We start from the raw sequence: 18,162 nt of genomic DNA, 5'->3' as shown, positions 1-18,162 counted from the left end.
CAAAAACTTCAACTCTAGAGCTGAAGTTCGACAGTTATAAAACAAAAACTTCAACTCTAGAGCTGAAGCTTACAAACAAAAACTTCAGCTCTAGAACTGAAGTTCGACAGTTACAAAACAAAAACTTCAGCTCTAGAGCTGAAGCTTACAAACAAAAACTTCTGTGCTAGAGTTGAAGTTCGCTAGTTACAAACAAAAACTTCAGCTCTAGAGCTGAAGTTCGGCAGTTGCAAAACAAAAACTTCAGTTTTAGAGTTGAAGTTCGATAGTTACAAAACAAAAACTTCAGCTCTAGAGCTGAATTTCAGGCCCGACTACTAGAATGCTGAAGTTTTGCGTGATTGTCTTTGCTACTTCAGCCCCCCGTATGCTGAAGTTATGCGAAAAAGCAAGTACGCTTGCAATTTTTTTTGCAAAGCGGACATAAATTAAAACGTGATACAAAAAGCGGGTATAGATGCAAACGCCCCAAATATAAATCTTTGAAAAAGTACTCGCTTTATGGATGAACCGATGGAGTGACTTTACCTCATTCTCGACCCAATCATTAGTGTGTTTGCAATTAAGACACTAAGTCACGTAACCAACTAACAATTTTAATTTTAAAGTGCAACTGAACTTGCTTAAATTATTGATGACGCAAAACAAATAAATTAAAATACATGCAGTAATAGAATTTTGTTTGAACCTCAACGTTGTTAATTACCAATGAAACAAAATGAAGCACATAGTACAAATCATTAGAGTAAAAAGAAAAAGGGAAAGGAGAACACTAGGGGTGTTGAATGGATCTTTAAAACCGGCTAAATCAACCAAACCAAACTGTACATAATCGATTATTAGGTTTATTTTAATAAAATTGTAGATTTTTATATAAACTTACCGTACCGAATAATAGGGTAGGTTTATAATTTTATAAAAATAAATTGAAAAAATACCGAACCGTACCGAAAAAATTTATATATGAAAATATAATTTTTATTCATTAAGGTTTTTTTCTTGGGTTCTGAATTTATGAAATGGCTACAAGTGACCAAATAATTAATATCCAAAGTCCCACCTTCCAAACCTATTCTACTACTCATATCAAAACAAAATTAGTTCTAACATCTTGAGCAGCAAGCCATTAGGTATTCCAACAATCTTCAGTAGCAAGCCACGTCAAGTTATTAGGTATCTTTCCTCTCTTATTTGGATTTCTCTTGTTGGATACTAATCTTTTAATAAACTCTATTTTGAGTCCCAACTCGATTAGTATCTTTCCACTCGTATGATTTATATTTCCCTTATTTTTGTTTATTTATTCTACGCTACCATAGAATTGTGGGATAAATCTCTATTCTGGACATCTTTCATATTCCTTTGATCATCACTTTTAAAATAGTAAAAATGTTTAGAGAGTTTTGCTAAAGTCCTATATGAGTACATATTTAATGACCCAAATGGTCATCTTTTGTTTTAGAATCCGATTCTGTGTTCCAAGGCCTTGAAAACCTTGTTTTATCTCTCTTCGATTTGCTGCGCAGTTCGGACACGTATTCGGAAAACTCTTATGTGAAAAACTTAAGAAAAGATGATTTTTGGCTTAAAAAGAGGATTTTAGTTGACTTTGGACAATATTTTGGGTAAACGGATCCGGGCCCGTGTTCTGACGATCCCGGAGGGTCCGTAGTAAAATATAGGACCTGGGCGTATGCATGGAATCGAATTCCGAGGTCCCTAACCCGAGAAATGAATTTTTGAAGAAAATTAGTAAGACTGAAAATGCAATAATTTAAATGATTTGATCTTGTTGGTACCGAGCCCGTATTTTGGTTCCGGAGCCTGGTACAAGTCCGTTATAATATTTAAACCTTATCTACAAAAATTGGTGAAAAACGGAGTGATTTAACGTGATTCAGACCTTTGGTTGAGAAAATAGGTAGTTTGAAACTATCTTGAAAATTTCATGGGTTTTGGCATTGAATTCATAGTTCTAGGTATTATTTTGGCGATTTGATCGCAAGAGCAAGTCCGTATGATGTTTTAAGACCTGTGTGCATGTTTGGTTTGGAGCCCCGAGGGCTCGGGTGAATTTTGTATAGGCTACGGAGTGTTTTTAAATTTAAGAAAATTTCTGGTATGTTGCAGGTCACATTTGCCAAGAAGCTTCGCATTTGCAATCAGTGGGGTTGGGGAAGGGGGGGGGGGATCTTCGCAATTGCAAAGTTTAGCATCACATTTGCGATAAGAACATGTCGCATTTGCGAACAAGTTTTCGCATTTGCGATGATAGCAGGTCCTGGACATTCTTCGCATTTGTGATGAAATGTTAGCATTTGCAAACTCCTAATCGCTACTTCGCCGAGGTTAGTTCGACACTTACCAGTACGTGGGGTCGGTTGTGCTGATGCTGAACTCTGGACTTTCTATGTAGATCCAGGTACTGGACCACACTAATAAGAGTTTGGGTTGATGCCTTCAGTACACAGGAGACCCAAGGTAGATCTGTCGGCGTTCGCAGACCCTGGAGTCCCCTTCCCTCTATCTTAGATTTCCTGTCTCTTTTCATTTCGAGGACAAATGTATTTCTTTTAAACCAGTGGTTGTAGAAAATTCTCAGAAGTTCGTGGATTATGACACTAGATCTTTTGGGTAGTTATGTGTTAGTATTTTAAACTGTTATAAAATTTTCGCACTCCATATATGTTTAGTTTAAATTAATGTTAATTACTGTTTTGGTTAATGATTAATGTGTTAGAACTGTATTTGCTGGCTTGCCTAGCATTTTAAGAGTTAGGCGTCATCACGATCCCGAAGGTGGAAAATCCGGGTCGTGACAACATATTATCGAATTCTAACTTCGACTAGCGACTCTTGCATGATATATATTTTTAAAAAAATATCAAAAAATTAATCATACCGATAGCGAAGAGAAAATGAGATACATAAGACGATTTTGAAAAGTTTAATTTTAGTTATACAAAATGGAATAATTAAAAATTTGATATGGTACAAATTTTTTAAAATAACCGACTGAATCGAATCATTAATCCAGATAAACACTAGTATCATTTAAAAAGCGACAAGTCATGAAATTGCGGATCCGAATCTATCACAAAAAATGCAGAGGAACAAATATCTGTCGGTCGATGCCTTACTTTTTCTTCGTGTTTTACACTTTTATTTTATTAATAAAATTTATTTCTATCTTTAATTACAGCATAATTAGTTATTTTTTAAAAGAAAAATCTGGCACATGGGGAGATGCTGGGGACCGGGGGGGGGGGAGGGGGTCAAGGGGAAATGCAAATTTTGAGAATCCTATCTTAAAATTTATATGATAGTACAAGCTATCAGTTATACAAAGGGATACTTTTTATTTAATTAGGATAGGAAGAAGTAGAAAAGAGACCCAAGATTTTATTATTTTGATTTGACCTTTTTGTTTTTACTTACTGTTTATTTTATTTATTTATTTTCTTTTTTTGTTCCGACTAGCTAAGGTTATCGTCTATGCATGATGATATATAATGATCACCTTCTCTTTAACTTGTGGTGAGCCTTAACCTAAGTTTGACATGATATATCATAAACTCCAATCATTTCTATGTGTTACTTTTAGCCAACATTGCATGTTTTATGTATCTCCTGTCTTGTGATAATCTAAAAGCTTTACGTCAAACATATAGTAGTTATGATTGGTCAGAATTAACCTAGTTAATCATTATAAACTTCTTTTTTCTTTTAGAAAAACGAAAAAAAAAACGCAAAGAAAAAATGATCAGATACACGTTAAAGCATTTGCTAGCTATTTGCCTTCTGCCTGTTGTAATTAGTATGCGGTCAGGGTTAAGAATTTAGGGGCTTGAAAGATTTATTTACTTATATTTTGGGATTTAATAATTTTATATATTATTTTTAATTAATGTTGGACCTCCCAAAGTAAACATATATATTTTCCTTAATACATGAAGGAAAATGCCAGAATAAAAGACCTAAGAAGCTATTGAAACATGGCAAGTTATTTGGTGATATTTTATGAAAATGGTGGACTAGCGTCTGAGAGATCTAATATGTTATCCAAATAATAACGATCCAAAATATTTTCCCGAGAAAGAAAATTTAGTGATTAAGAAGTCGTAATTTGAACTATTATTTTTACGAGTTCGAATATTAATCCAATCGTTATCTAATTAGTAATAGTAGTTTTGTTAACTATATATGTGGGGGAAATATTGAAGGATATTTACATCTAAATTTAAGGAAAAAACCCTCTAGTTGATCCACAATCTTTCAAGAAAGTTGACAAAAGATTTCAACATATTAACCGTCCTTTCCTTTTCTCTTTTCCCCCTCTTTTCTTTTGGTGTGTGCAATAAGGGCCCTAAGGTAATGATCTAAATGTGAATGTCTTTCTTGCACTTTCTAAAAGGAGAGAAAGTACTACTTAATTAAGAAGCCAGTTACAACAAAATCACTATCCATGCATGACACTTGGAAGTTTGACGTAATTTGAATAATCAGGTTACATGTATATATAATTTACACTCACTATCATATGTTAACTAGCTGTTGAGTATAAGTTAATGATACAATTTTTCAACCGTAAATAACGGGAAAAAATGACGGAAGAAAAAGAACTCATGATCAATTTAATTACAAACTGTTTATAGAAGCAACAATCATTCAACTTTTAAACTGACATTTCCAAAACAGAAAAGGTCCAAGTGTCCCTTAAACTTTCAATATCTCAGGCAATCCAGTGGAAAGGATTAATCAAGAAAAGTTGGAAAACTTTACAAAAATGACAACTATATATCAATTTTTAGGACCAGAGCCAGCAGCTGACTGTAGGAATTGCTGGTACAATGCTGCCATCCTACTATACGCATCCATGGTCATTGGCTGCAAATTCAGAATGCCAATTTTTTTACAATCCATTATTTAAAAGGAAAACACTTAATATAATAGAAATAATCTCCATAAGTCCCAACTTTTTTTTTTTTAAAATCCAATGAAACACTTTGGCAGAATATTTAACTTCTCTACTGATAGTGTATAAGTGTTTAGAAAATTAAAGACATTTGATCCGTTATAACATGTAATTTGCATTATTTTATAGATTACTAACTCTATTTATTATCGACAACTACCTATAATAACTTTTTAAAGTGACTTGATAGTATAAGATTAAAAGTTTTTTCTTAAACAGTCGGTGTATATAACTTAAATTCCTTAGTGTTTTACCTGTGATTGGCAAGCGAGTAAGGCAGCTAAAGGATCGGGGACAGCAGCAGCATTGAGACGGTCAGTGGAGCCATCCCAGGAGGTCATAGGCTGCATAAAAGCGGCGGCGGCTGCAGCGGTAGGGTGGAGAAAGGGAGGAAGTCCGGTGATATTGGGGCGGCTAAGGGTGTTGATATCCAAAACTCCGGCAACACCGGTCATACCCATGCCCATACCCATACCCATACCCATGCCCATGGGTGCAGCCATCATAGACATTTGAAGCTGTTGTTGCATAGCTAATGGTAACATCATGGCCGGTGACATGTTCATTCTGCTCATCATATTCACTTGAGATTGCAGTTGCTTTAGATATTCTATCACCTCATCTAGCATTGATGCTTTATCAGTCTGCAATAAAATAAAAAAAGAGGCAAAAAAGGACATTACTTCTCTTTTTTTAATTAACCTTTACCGGAATTTCATGGGTCAATTAATTTCGATTATGTAGCATACTAAGGTGTCTTTTGGTTGCTAACAAAGTTATCATGTTATTATTATCTCATAAATAATACCAATATCTCAATATTTATTCCCAAATTTTATACCGAGATTAGTATCCTAATCCTGGTAACCACGGCCACCAAGGGAATAAAATGTACTCTGTCAATACGTTTTTTTAAAATTTCCAATACTTAAAACCAAACCTCTTACAAGTGAAGAAATCTCAATCATCTCGTCAATCATCCTTTAAAAAACGATTAGTCAATTGATTTAGATTTGTGTCAGATAGACTCACTAACGAAAATATTTTATATTTCTCTTAAAGAGTGTGCAAGAATCTTAAAAGTAAAATAATATGAACAAAAAAGCTTTATTTAAATTAAAATTTATTTAAAATAAATTTCTAGCCAAAGATGGCCATATGTATTTTGGAAAGGTATAAATGTAGAAAGCTCAGCAAAACAAATGGTTGAAACAAGATAACCGCAAATTAAAGAGGGTTGTTTAAGGCCCCTACCTCAGATTTACTATGTGGTAGAACAAGATTGTCTTCTCAACCAACAAACATTTGTCGAGTTGTCTCCTTCAGGACAGTATATGTGTGGACTTAGATCATTAGAATTTGGATCCTTTCCCATATATTCACACTCAAAGTTTTAGGACCACTTTCCACTAAATTGTCTCCAGTCCTATTATTTTCACTCATTAACCTCCACTATTGAACTAGCTACGACTACTACCTTTTTGTATTGTTTCATAAGGCTGCTCTCTTATAGCCAATCTTCACTGACACTTCCATTAAAACAGTTGATTTTTTTGGTTTGGATTGACCAAATTTCCTTTTTTCCACTAAGGGGTAATCTAACATTTCTACCTACCATTGATACTTACAAAAAAGGATTGGGACACATACTATATCTGCAAATTTATAAGGATTCGTGCTCACTTTAGGTACACATTGTACATAATTTTGAATTATCATTAGCTCAATTTATACCTAATAGCCTGTTTGGCCAAGTTTCTTCCATTTTGCAAGATCATTTTTTTTAAATCAAAAAGTATTTTTTTTTTCAAAGTTAAAGTGTTTGGCCAAATTTTTGAAGAAAAAAAAAAGTGTTTTTGAGGAGAAGCGAATCAGTTTTGGAGAAGCAGAAAAAAATAGCTTCTTTCCAAAAGCACCAAAAAATACTTTTGAGAAAAATACACTTAGAAATAGTTTTTAAAAGTTTGGTCAAACAACTAAATGTTGTTTAGAAGTGCTTTCAAATTAATTAACCAAACACAAACTGCTTCTCACCAAAATTACCTTTAAAAAAAAATCTCAAAATAAGTTAGATTTTTACGGCTCGGTCAAAACATGCTACTATTTCCAACAAAGTTGAGTTTGAGGGAAGCAATTCATCAAGAATGAGCAAGTTTCTGAAATTTAGAGTTCCGAACAACGGGAAAGGAATAATATGCTAATTATGTGATATAAATCGTGTATTCCTCGTCGCATAAAAAATTTATGCGAAGGTGCTTAATTGGACACAAAATTTAAGAAATTATTTTTTAAAAACTTATGATCTAAATCATAGATATTTTTATTATTATAAATCATATCATTAAAAGTAAAATAGAAAGTTTGAAGTTGAATTAATTTTTTTTAAAAATAATCAATTTTTTATATAAAATTTTAAAAAAAATGTATCACATAAATTATGATAGAAGATTTATATGTTACCGTCAATCCATATTTTTAAGCGAATTATCTATTATACTTTATTTCTCTCTAAAATATTTGCTTAATTAGTAATCTATTAATTGAAACCATATAGGCGAATTTGGAGGGGGAAAAACAAAAAGCACTACTATAAATTATTTTAGTTTTCCATACAAGCAAATATCTCTAAACAAATTAATTCACTTAGTCAAAACGATTATATATCGGACCAACGATGGAATTAGATGAGGATGAACTTCTATCTACTAGAATTTTCATAGAAAATAACACACGTAAAAAGATTAATAGTCTCTCAATTCCATTACCTTACTCGAATTTGGAACCATCTTCTGCAGTGTCTTCATCCTTTGATTAATCTTGTCTCTTCTTTTCTATTAAATAAAAAAACATATCAAGCCAAAATATGTACTCCCTCCGTTTTAATTTATGTGAACCTATTTCCTTTTTGGTCTGTACTAAAAAGAATGACCCCTTTCATTATTTGGAAACAATTTACCTTTATGCAATGATTTATAGCCACACAAAATATATGTGACTCATTTTACACCACAAGTTCAAAAGTCTTCTCTCTTTTCTTAAATTCCGTGCCCAATCAAATGGGTTCATGAAACGGATGAAGTAGTATTTTATTTCCTTTCTTTAGCAACCCCCCTCCCCCAACCAAACAGACCCTTGGTCCACCGGAAGAGAGAAAAAAAAAGACAAAATTAAGAGGGAGAGAATCGTACTCGTTCAGACTGGTTGTGGATGGCAGCTGCCCTCTTCCTCTTTGTGGAAGATGAGGAGTTTTTAGATCCTTTTTTCTCATCCTCTTCATCACCTACCTCCCTCTGTCGGTTAATAAATAATCTTAAAGATTAACTAAATATATATATAATTCTAGAAAAACATCTCATCTCAACTATTATCATAATAAAATTAAGTTATAAAATAGACTCATGTTGAATTGAATACGAAAGATATTAAGAAGAAAAGCATGCAGAATAACACAACGAAAATAATATGCAGGCACAAAGAGAAGCTCATAATTATGCCTTAGATCTGCTGTGACAAACGGAATCATGGTCGTCCCCCGTCCTATTGGTGCACTGCTTGTCGGAGCTGGTGTTTTCCGGTGACCCCATAGATGTAGAAGTGTACATTCCTGTACCCATTTCTCTATCATATGTGTCAACTGTCAGTTGGCGGCTATCTCCCGCGCACGTTGCACTTCCACTTACGCTCATATCTGCCCGGCTGCTCCACTCGTGTGTGGGCTCCATTCTCACACGTGGCACCGCCATCCAGTCTCTGCTGTTAGTGGCGCCAGTACTGCACGACCCCACATGTGTGGAGCCGTCAAGCCCCGGCACCTGCACGGAGGATGGTGGTCGGTTTTGATAGTTGGAATTTGCGGAACATGGCACTAAGGCATCCTTGGCCATAGTGAGCAAGCCGGGAACTAGAGGAGTGTCGGCGACGACATGGTTGTAGTTGAACCAAGGGACAACCTCATCACAACCGTGTCCGCTGCCGTTGAGAGCGGACTTCTGGTGGTGGTGAGGGATGGATCGGGTGCCTTGGTTCACTATTGATTCAAGGGTGCCTCCATAGTTAGATATGGGCTTATTATTAGGCACCCGTGGAGGACCTAATCCATGCATTGCTAGCTGCCCATTTTCCCACGTTAGCTCTGCTACTTCATAATCCAATCTGCAAATTTAAAATTTTAAGTCAGTAAATCCAAAGTATAATTTAAGTTGATAATATATGTGTGTCTATATATATATATACTCCATATTTGTTAAAAAAAACAAATATATGCTCATGCAGATGGAGTTGGAAAACAAAAGGTGTTGGTGCTGCACGTTGTAGCAAGCTTTATATATAACTGAATCAAAATCTTGAACTAAAAACAAAATTTGATGGAAGAAAAATATATGGTGACAGAGTAAAAAAGAGTACATACGAGGGGACACCAGGGGCTAAGGAATTGGATTGGGTTTGAAGAGGAAGCTTTGGAGGAGTGGAAGTGTCCTCAAGTTCCCAACTAGGTACACATTGATTCATTTCGAAATTGATAAAAGGGAATGTTTTCTTGATAACAATACGTACAGTATTTTTCTTGGTGTTGAAGAGTTAGCTTCAATATAACTTTCCTGTTTTTGGGAAGAAGATAATAGAGGGTAGATATAAGAAAATTAAATGGGTTAACAGTTGGCTAACTTTAGGTCAGATTCAACATATGTGGGTGCGGACGAAGGAGACTTTTCTAACATGAAAAACAAGCAGAGAACTGGTAGTATATATAATTTAATGCAATATAGGCTATAGAGATAAGAAAAGAAGACAGTGAAGTTGAAAGAGAGAGATAGAGAGGTCCATGGGAAAGAAAGTTTATGATTGGAAGATATATATAGGGGGGATCTTTTAAAGTCATTTTTGTGGGCGGAGGAATTTTAGCTAGTTAAAATCGAAAAGTACCACACATAAAAAAGTTATATTGCACAATCATTAGATGCCTCAACTATATTATCAACTAAGTATCTTTTATGCGTTCATATTCTCTTGCATATTTTAATTTATTTACTTTGACATTAAAATAATTCTGTTTAATTGTTATATACACAATATTACTGTAATTTTCAAGGTTTTAAGTCAAACTTACTATAAATAGATGCTTATCATGCATCAATATAGTAGTGTAAGATATTTATACAATAACAGCAGATTCAATTTAATCCTATAAGTGAAATTTGAGAAAAGTAATATGTATATAGACCTTATCTTATATCTAATACGGTAGAGAATATATTTTTGGGTAGACCCTCACTCGACATAAAGTAAAGAAGAGAAAAAAAGAAGAAGAGGAGGAAGCAAAAGAAGAAGGAGAGCAGGAAAAGAAAGGAAAAGTAAAAGAAGAAGATGAAAAGGAAGAAGTAGCCCCAAATAGTAACAACAAAAAATATGATAGCTCACGCGAAAGAAATAATCAGATGTAAATAAAGCTTCAAGAATATGAAAATATAAGAGTGCTATTAATACAAGTGGTAGGAAAGGGTAAACTTACAACTACCTACTGACCATTTACCCTAACTTTTGACTTCCACGTCTTTCCATTCAGGTCATGTCCTCGATAAGAAGTTTATACATATTAATATGTAAAACTTAAAAAAATAAAAAGGAGAAAGTAGAAAAGAACATGATAATTCTGGAATATCTGATCTTCCAACTTTTACAAGTAGCAATCTGTATGGAAGTCGGGTTAGGATTCGGTGGTACATCCGCTTTTATTGGGAAAATTAATTAACGAAATTTTGACATTTTAATATCAAGTATTATTTCAATTGTCCTTACCTTATTTTGACTTTTGATTTGACTTTTGTAGGTAATATTATCAATTCTAACTAGAGCTGTCAATATGAGTCGGGTCGGGTTAGTTCAGTTCACGTGGGCTTTAGCAATTGACAGGTTGGATTGGCTAGCCCACTATTTTAATGGGCCTTATAATGGTCAGCCCACCCCAGTTCTATGTGGACCACGGGCCACCACAGCCAACCCATCATTTTTTAAAATATAATTTTATATTTTTTCTTTAAGTACTAACCTAAAAAAAGATAGATATTTAAAAGTTAAAAAATATCTTATTGGAAAATTTTTGCAAAACTTAATAATTTTTTATACTATTCCAATATATCACAATAAATATTAAAAACGTGAAAGACAAGACTATATTTCATTCACTAAAAGTCAAAACTCAAACAAACTATTCAAGAGAACGTTCATGACGCGACTTTAGATTTCCGAGGACATGACCCTTGATATGAAGGTGTGGAGGTCAAGCATTAGGGTAGTAGGTTAGGGGGGTAGTCGAGCTTTTTTCTTGGTTGTGCCGGCTAGCCTGATAGTGTTATATCTGGGACTGCTAGCTATTTTTGTTGCGTTTCACACTTTTTTTTTGCTTTTCCATTTTTTTCACTGTCTTTTACGAAGATGATACTGTTTTTCTGGTTTCTGTAGTTGTTATGGATCTACTGTCTCTGAGCCGAGAGTCTTCCGAAAATAACCTCTCTGTCCCTCCGAGATAAGAGTAAGGTCTACGTACACTCTACCCTCCTCAGAACCCACTAATGGGATTCTACTGGGTTATTGTTGTTGTTGTTGTTGTTGTTGTTGTTGTTGTTGTCCATGACGCTTATGGGATATCTAACACATCATCTTCATCAAACACATTTAAATCTGCTTGTGACAAGACTGTCTTAACATCTTCACTTTCATCTACATATGCAATATTAATTACTTGAGTATTAAGAATAGTTAAATTTTAAAACTAATATTATTCAAATTCACATAAAAAAATACTACCAGTTTGAGTTTGAAAAAAGTCGTGCAACTAATTTCAAGCAGTAACAAGTGTTAGGACATTTTCATGATGGATGTAACTTTTGTACTTGGTAAGAACACGCCAACCAATGCTAAATATTGATTTCGATACTAAAGTGTCAAATACTTTTTATATTTTAAATAAATATTTTTATTAGGCCCACAGGATGGCCCATCCCAACCATAGTCAAGCTTCATGGGCCATGGGATTATTCGGGAGGGGCTTAGAAGCCTCGCTTTTAAATGGGCTCCAAAAAATCTAGCCCAACCCAACTAAATCACGAGTAGGACTAGGCTGGCCCAACGAGCCAAGCCCATATTAACAGATTGAATTCCAACATTCGAATAACAAAATAAAAATCTTCATGCAGGTCCTTATCTAACAATATACTCCTTCGTTCAAATTTACTTATCCATAATATTAAAAATTAATATTTAATTTTACTTGTTCAGTTTGAAAAGTTAATGAATAATTTGTCATTTTATACCTATTTTACCCTTCTTATTAAGTACTACATATTTTTAATTTATTTTTCAACATATAATAAATAGGGGTGATGTAACGATCCGACCGGTCGTTTTGGTTTCTAGAACCCCATTCCCTTAAATAAGACTTCCTGTACGTACTTTTACTATTTTATGACTTGCAGGGATGGTTAGTTCGGGATTTGGAAAGGTTCGGGCTGAAATCGGAACACTTGGTTCCTTAAGGTTGGCCAAAAAAGGCTAAGTTTGATTGCGGTCAATATTTTAAGCAAACGACCTTGGAATCAGGATTTGACGGTTCCAATAGGTTCGTATGATGATTTCGGAGTTGAACGTGTATTCAGATCTAATTTTGGATGACCGGGAGTGTTTTGGCGCCTAATAGTGAAAATTGGTTCTTTGGAGGTTTTGAAGTTCTTTAAAGCTGGTTTGGAGTAGGTTTTGCTGATATAGAAGTCCAAATGGAATTCTAAGATCGAGAATAGTTCCATAATGTCATTTAAGACTTGCACACGAAATTTGGTGTCATTCCGAGTAGTCTAAGTATGATTCGGCGCGTTTGGAGCGATTTAGAAACTTGAAGTTCATAGTTTGATCCAATTTGGTTTTGGGGTGTGATTCTTGATTTTGTTGTTGTTTTATGCATTTCGAGAGTCGAGCAGATCTGTATTATGATTACAAACTTGTTGGTATAATTAGACGGGGTCCCGAGGGGCTCGGGTGTGTTTCGAACCGCCCGGAGCTAAATTTGAGAAACCAAATTTTTTCCAGTTGTGGTTTCCTTCTTCGCGAACGCCGGAGAGCCATCGCATTCGCGAAGAAGGATTTAGGGAAATGGGCAAATTGCCCTTCCCGTTCGCGGTCCAGCTCACGCGTTCGTGAACCCAACTCGTGTTCGCGTATAGGAAATGGGGCCGGTGAGGGCCAGTTGACTTTGCTCTTCACATTTGTGAACGAGTTGTCTCGTTCGCGATGCTCAGTAAATTTAGGCCTTCGCGAACGCGAGGGTTCTTCCACGTTCGCGAAGAAGGTCGTTCAGCTGGGCAGAAACCTTGTTTTAAATACGGGACTTAGGCATTTGACTCTCATTTTTCACTCACTTGGGCAATTTTGGAGCTTCAAAAAGGGGGATTTCAACCTAGCTATTGAGGGTAAGTAATTTCTACCTAATGTGAGTTTAATACATAGATTATGTATATATTTTAACATGTTTTGTGAATTTATGGGTTAGATGAAAAACCTATGTTTTTGATATAAAGGGATTTAAGCCACGAAATTAATTATGGAATTTAGTGAAAATCATATATTTGAGTTCATGAGGTTATAAGTAACAACTTTCTTCAAAAATTTCCGAAATTCGGGCACGTGGGTCAGGGGTGAATTTTAGGAATCTTGCATTTAGGGCTGGGTAATCACTACAATAGTTGACATATGAACTTTTGAACATGTTTTGATTAATTTATATACAATTTGACTAGTTTGGGATTGTTTGACACCGAATTTGAGGATTTGGGCACAATCTTGGACCGAAAAGTAGGCTTTGAGACGAGGTAAGTCTCTTTTCTAACCTTGTAAGAGGAAATTAACTTCATGGGTGAATTAATTAATATGTGCTCCTATTTGTGGGGGCTACATACGTACAAGGTGACGAGAGTCCGTATGTAGATACTAATTACGCTATTGTCCGAGTAGTCTAGGACCCATATCATGCCATACTTGAAATGGGTTGCACCCTGCTTGTTAACTTAATTGCCTAAGTCATATTAAAAATTGATAAAAGAATTGTAAAAGGTTAAATTTCACTTACTTGAAGTTGTGAATGGGACACTTGACTGTCATTGAGAATTTGTATTTCTTTAAAGTATTTTCTATTGTAGAGCGGACCAAATGCCTCGGTAGCAGATAGATGCATCTATGATTCGTGTCGTTCAACCCTCGACAGTGCACAATTGAAATATTATTATGTTGGATTGGACCGTACGATCTTGGCATAATTTGCACATGATAAATCTTTGGAATCCATTTATAATTATAATGTTTATTTATTTGAGATATAAATTGTTAAATGATGGAAAGTAAACTTGAGATATATTTTTAGCGGAGAAAGTGTTTATTATTCCTGTTAGTGAGTTTTCTGCTATATTTATGTAATCCATGCTTAGTTATTATTTTGACATATTATTGTTATTAAGGGTCAAAGTCGACCCCTCGTCACTACTTCTTCGAGGTTAGACTGGATACTTACTGGGTACATGTTATTTATGTACTCACGCTACACTTCTGCACTTAAATGTATAGGATCTGAGGCAGGTGTATCTGGATATCAGTCCGGGCGCATACTTGATCCCTATTACGAGACTACACAATGAGTTGCCCTTCCGAGCCGTTCCGCAGCAACAAGAGTCTTTCTTTGTATATTGTTCTATCTATTTCATTTCAGATAGTAGAGTAGTAAAATTTTGTATATTCTACTAGTAGCCCATACACTTGTGATACCAGGTCTTGGCACACACACTAGTAGACTTGCAGTTTTGCTTTTATCTCTATGGTATGATTGCACTCAGCTGCTCTCGTTTTAATTATTTTAAACATGTTATTTATTAAATTTTTTAAATTAAGGAAATTTATTTACTTGGAAAACTTAATAAACTGGGAAATCACTAGATTGTTCACTGTTGGCTTGCCTAGTAAGGGCACTAGGTACCATCACCACCTATAATAGAATTGGGTCATGGCAACATGGTATCAGAGCACTAGGTTCACGTAGTGTTAGTTTGTGTGAGTCCACCAAACAGTAGAGTACCTAGTCCTCTACGAGATTCTGCTAAGAATGCTAACAGAACTGCAAGTAAATAAGGCAGAGGATTTTTACGTGGAAAAATCCCACACAAGGGGATCAAAAACCACAACCTACACCTGTAGGCTTTCAACTTCACTAATTTGTAAAAACCTATTACAAGCCACTTTGTAATGACTCCATTACAAAGAATTTACTCAACTAAGTTGTGGTACTCTTTCCACAAGACACTTTGTGACTCTCTAGTTACAAAGACTTTTACTAACTTGTGATGCTCTCACCACAAGCCACTTTGTCACTCTACAGTTACAAAGGCTTTTGCTTTTGATTAAACTAGTCACAACATAAACTCAAGGAGTTTACGGATTTACAAGAGGATTCCTAATCAACGCTTCTAGCTAAGCAATTTAGGATATACAATAAGTACAACTACAAAGTTACAACTCAACTAGGACAACAACAAGCTAACTTTAGGGACTGGTCCGTAGTTGCGTTCAACTTTGTTCTTCAAGCTCGTGAGGATTGATTTCTCTGTTTTTGCCAAAATGTTTGAATGAGGAACTGAAACATTCATGTGATGTTTTAATATAAACTCATTATTAGTACACCTTGATCATATCACTTGAAATGATGTGAGCACTTTAGTTGGTCAGAGAATGAGTGGGCGCTGGAAACAGTGTAGTGCGACAGAAAACACTGCAGGCAGTCACTTCGTTTCTAGCTGTGTCCCATTGACTTTGTACTGCTATGAGGAAACCACAAGGGTATCAGGTCCTTGTTTGGGTTCCTAGCTCCTGAAGCTGTATCAGTTCACCTTTAGCTGGAATTCGTTAAGCTCGCAGAATAATCCAAGTAGGTCAGGTCCCCTATCTGGTTCTTAACAGTAAGTTTGTTAGATCATCAAAACATAAGGCAAGAATATTTAAAACCTATCAATTTCCCCCTTTTTGATGATGACAAACTTAACATTTATAGAGTGTGGATTTAGAGCAGTAAGAACCAGATTAAGAAACAGGAGAACACAGGTTCCCCCTGACTCTATGCCCTTTAAAACACATGTGTTCCCCCTGAGTTGATGGTCACATTATACTATTATTTCCCCCCTTTTGGCATCATTAAAAAAACACAAACAGAAGAACAACAAAAGAAGTCCAGCTAAGCTAACTCATGCCACATATATGCACACAAACATGATAGAGAATAGAAACACAGAAGTAAAGTACTAATATAACAAAAGAGGATATAATTGATATTAATAAAACTTTAATATGCCTTTACTTTAAAAAAGCAAAAGGCAACATTGGACTTGTTAGAACGGGAGCATTAGTGTTTCATCCCAACCATATAAAAAAAAAGAAAACAAAACATCTGCCAACAGAACAAAAAATGAAACTGAAGAACATTTCCAGAATCTGGTCACTGAAGGGATACTTAAGGGGCACTAGGATTAGAAGGCTTGGAGGCTGCAGCAAGTGTTTGGAGAACAAGGTCTATTCGGGAATTGGCCGACTTTTGCTCTTTGAGCAGTGCTGCTTTCAGGTTATCTACTTGCGCCCTGAGATCAGCATTCTCCTTTGCCAAATGAGTTACCTCATCATTTGACGCCGGAACCCCTTGGGCTTGCTGACCTTCCAGGATAGCATTCCTAGCCTTCAACCGACGAATTTCCTCAATTGCATTATTCTGAGCATTAATCAGTTGTGAGATGGTTGATGTACTTCCTACTCCCCCATTCTTTTCCAGGCACTCGCATTCTTCCAATGTAGTTTGTGAGAAAGTCTGTTTCTTAGTCCCCACCTTGCCTTGCCCCAATGGCACCGCAAAGAAATTAAACACTCTGGTAAGCAAAAACCCGTAGGGAAGGCCATGATTGCCATCCTTGAAGGTGGCTACATTTTGCATGTGCTTAATCATAATAGCAAGCAGGCTTACAAGGTTAAAGTTGTCCAGTTGCTCCATCAGGAACAGGTCAGACTTAGAAGTCACGGACCTCCTCTCAGCTCGAGGTAATAGAACTTTGTTAACCAACTCAAAAAGTAGCTGATAGACAGGGAGTAACGCCTTTTTATGGATTTGGTCCCCCTTCTAGTTTGCGTTGTCCTTTACCATGACATTTCTGAAGTTGAACTGACAAACATCCTTTACACTGGACACACCAGCTCTAGGAACTTTAAGAATTTCACCAAGCAGCTTTACATCAAACACTATATCCACTCCATTCACCAAAGCATAGATGTGGTCGGTGTCAACGGGAAATAGGCTAGGAAAGAAGCTTTGTACCTCATCCTCATAAGCCTTAAGGCCATGTATTTGAAATAGATGCCCCCACTGTTGAAACTCAACTATTTCAAGAATCTGTCGCATGCCAGCCATCTCAGAGATTGCAGGGTCAAATGTACGACCCAGAAGAACCTTTTGGTGCCTTGGGCATTCTGACCCAAGACTAACTTCACTCCTTAACCTCTTCATAGAACTAGGTTCCTGAACAATTTCAGACTTGCATTTTTCGGACTTCTCACCACTTAATTTTCCTTTTCCCTTGGATTTGACTAGCACATCTTCATCAGACATCGAGAACTCACTCACAATCTCCTTCAATTTGGAGCTGGAAGGTGATCCTTTTTCTATTGACGCGGGCCTTTTCTTTTTCTGAGACTATAGAACTAGAGAACCAGGTTCAGTTAGTGTTCTTCTTCCACCTCTACTACAGGGATCACCTCATCACCTACCAGTACACTGTCTTTCACCAACTTACTTCTTTTCTTCTTACTACTTTTCTTGCTATTTTGAAGGGCAGAATCATAGTCCACCTTAGCTTGAAGCCTGGTAGTAGGTCGTTTGGTTTCAGACTCAGGGGTGGACATAACCCTCGGCTTAGCTATGAACGCATCAAGAGCCATGTTATCTAGGTCCTCCTCATCACTGGACCTCATTTCAGGTGCTTGTATTTCCAAAGGCACAACATCGAATATAGGAGCAGAACTATCCTAAGAATGAGAGCCCTGACCTGGGTCATCCGGAAAGGGATCAAGTTCCTCATGTGAGGGCCAAGTAGTATCTGTTAGTGCATCCCCTTCAATAG

At 35.9% G+C, this 18,162-nt stretch overlaps 1 protein-coding gene across 3 annotated transcripts; it reads right to left on the bottom strand.

Annotated features, from left to right (window-relative positions):
* Window positions 1–4,605: 4,605 nt before the first annotated feature.
* Window positions 4,606–9,775, bottom strand: LOC104239531 (transcription factor UNE10). 3 transcript variants are annotated; one of them, XM_009794179.2, is made up of 6 exons: window positions 9,384–9,774; window positions 8,470–9,127; window positions 8,164–8,265; window positions 7,741–7,806; window positions 5,230–5,619; window positions 4,606–4,887 (listed from the first exon to the last, which is right to left on the bottom strand). In XM_009794179.2, exons 1-6 carry the CDS (start codon window positions 9,482–9,484, stop codon window positions 4,801–4,803), a joined length of 1,404 nt encoding a protein of 467 aa, XP_009792481.1. In that variant the 5' UTR covers window positions 9,485–9,774; the 3' UTR covers window positions 4,606–4,800. The 3 variants fall into 3 exon arrangements, with proteins under 3 accessions (XP_009792481.1, XP_009792483.1, XP_009792482.1); XM_009794181.2 differs by having other exon boundaries at window positions 9,530–9,774; XM_009794180.2 differs by lacking the exon at window positions 7,741–7,806 and having other exon boundaries at window positions 9,384–9,775.
* Window positions 9,776–18,162: the final 8,387 nt, after the last annotated feature.

This window comes from Nicotiana sylvestris, chromosome 1, assembly GCF_000393655.2.
Source record: "Nicotiana sylvestris chromosome 1, ASM39365v2, whole genome shotgun sequence".
In the NCBI taxonomy this organism is placed as follows: domain Eukaryota; kingdom Viridiplantae; phylum Streptophyta; class Magnoliopsida; order Solanales; family Solanaceae; genus Nicotiana; species Nicotiana sylvestris.
Note: the sequence above shows the minus strand (reverse complement) of the source record. Positions and strands in the feature narration are given on the sequence as shown.

What these genes read in the sequence shown, in the direction of transcription:
- LOC104239531 (XM_009794179.2), bottom strand. Translation starts at nt 9,484, where the DNA reads ATGAATCAATGTGTACCTAGTTGGGAACTTGAGGACACTTCCACTCCT. An exon ending in TTAGCCCCTGGTGTCCCCTC is followed by an intron (nt 9,128 to 9,383) that starts GTATGTACTCTT and finishes TTAAATTTGCAG; the next exon opens with ATTGGATTATGAAGTAGCAG. An exon ending in TGGTTCCAAATTCGAGTAAG is followed by an intron (nt 5,620 to 7,740) that starts GTAATGGAATTG and finishes ATTTTATTGCAG; the next exon opens with ACTGATAAAGCATCAATGCT.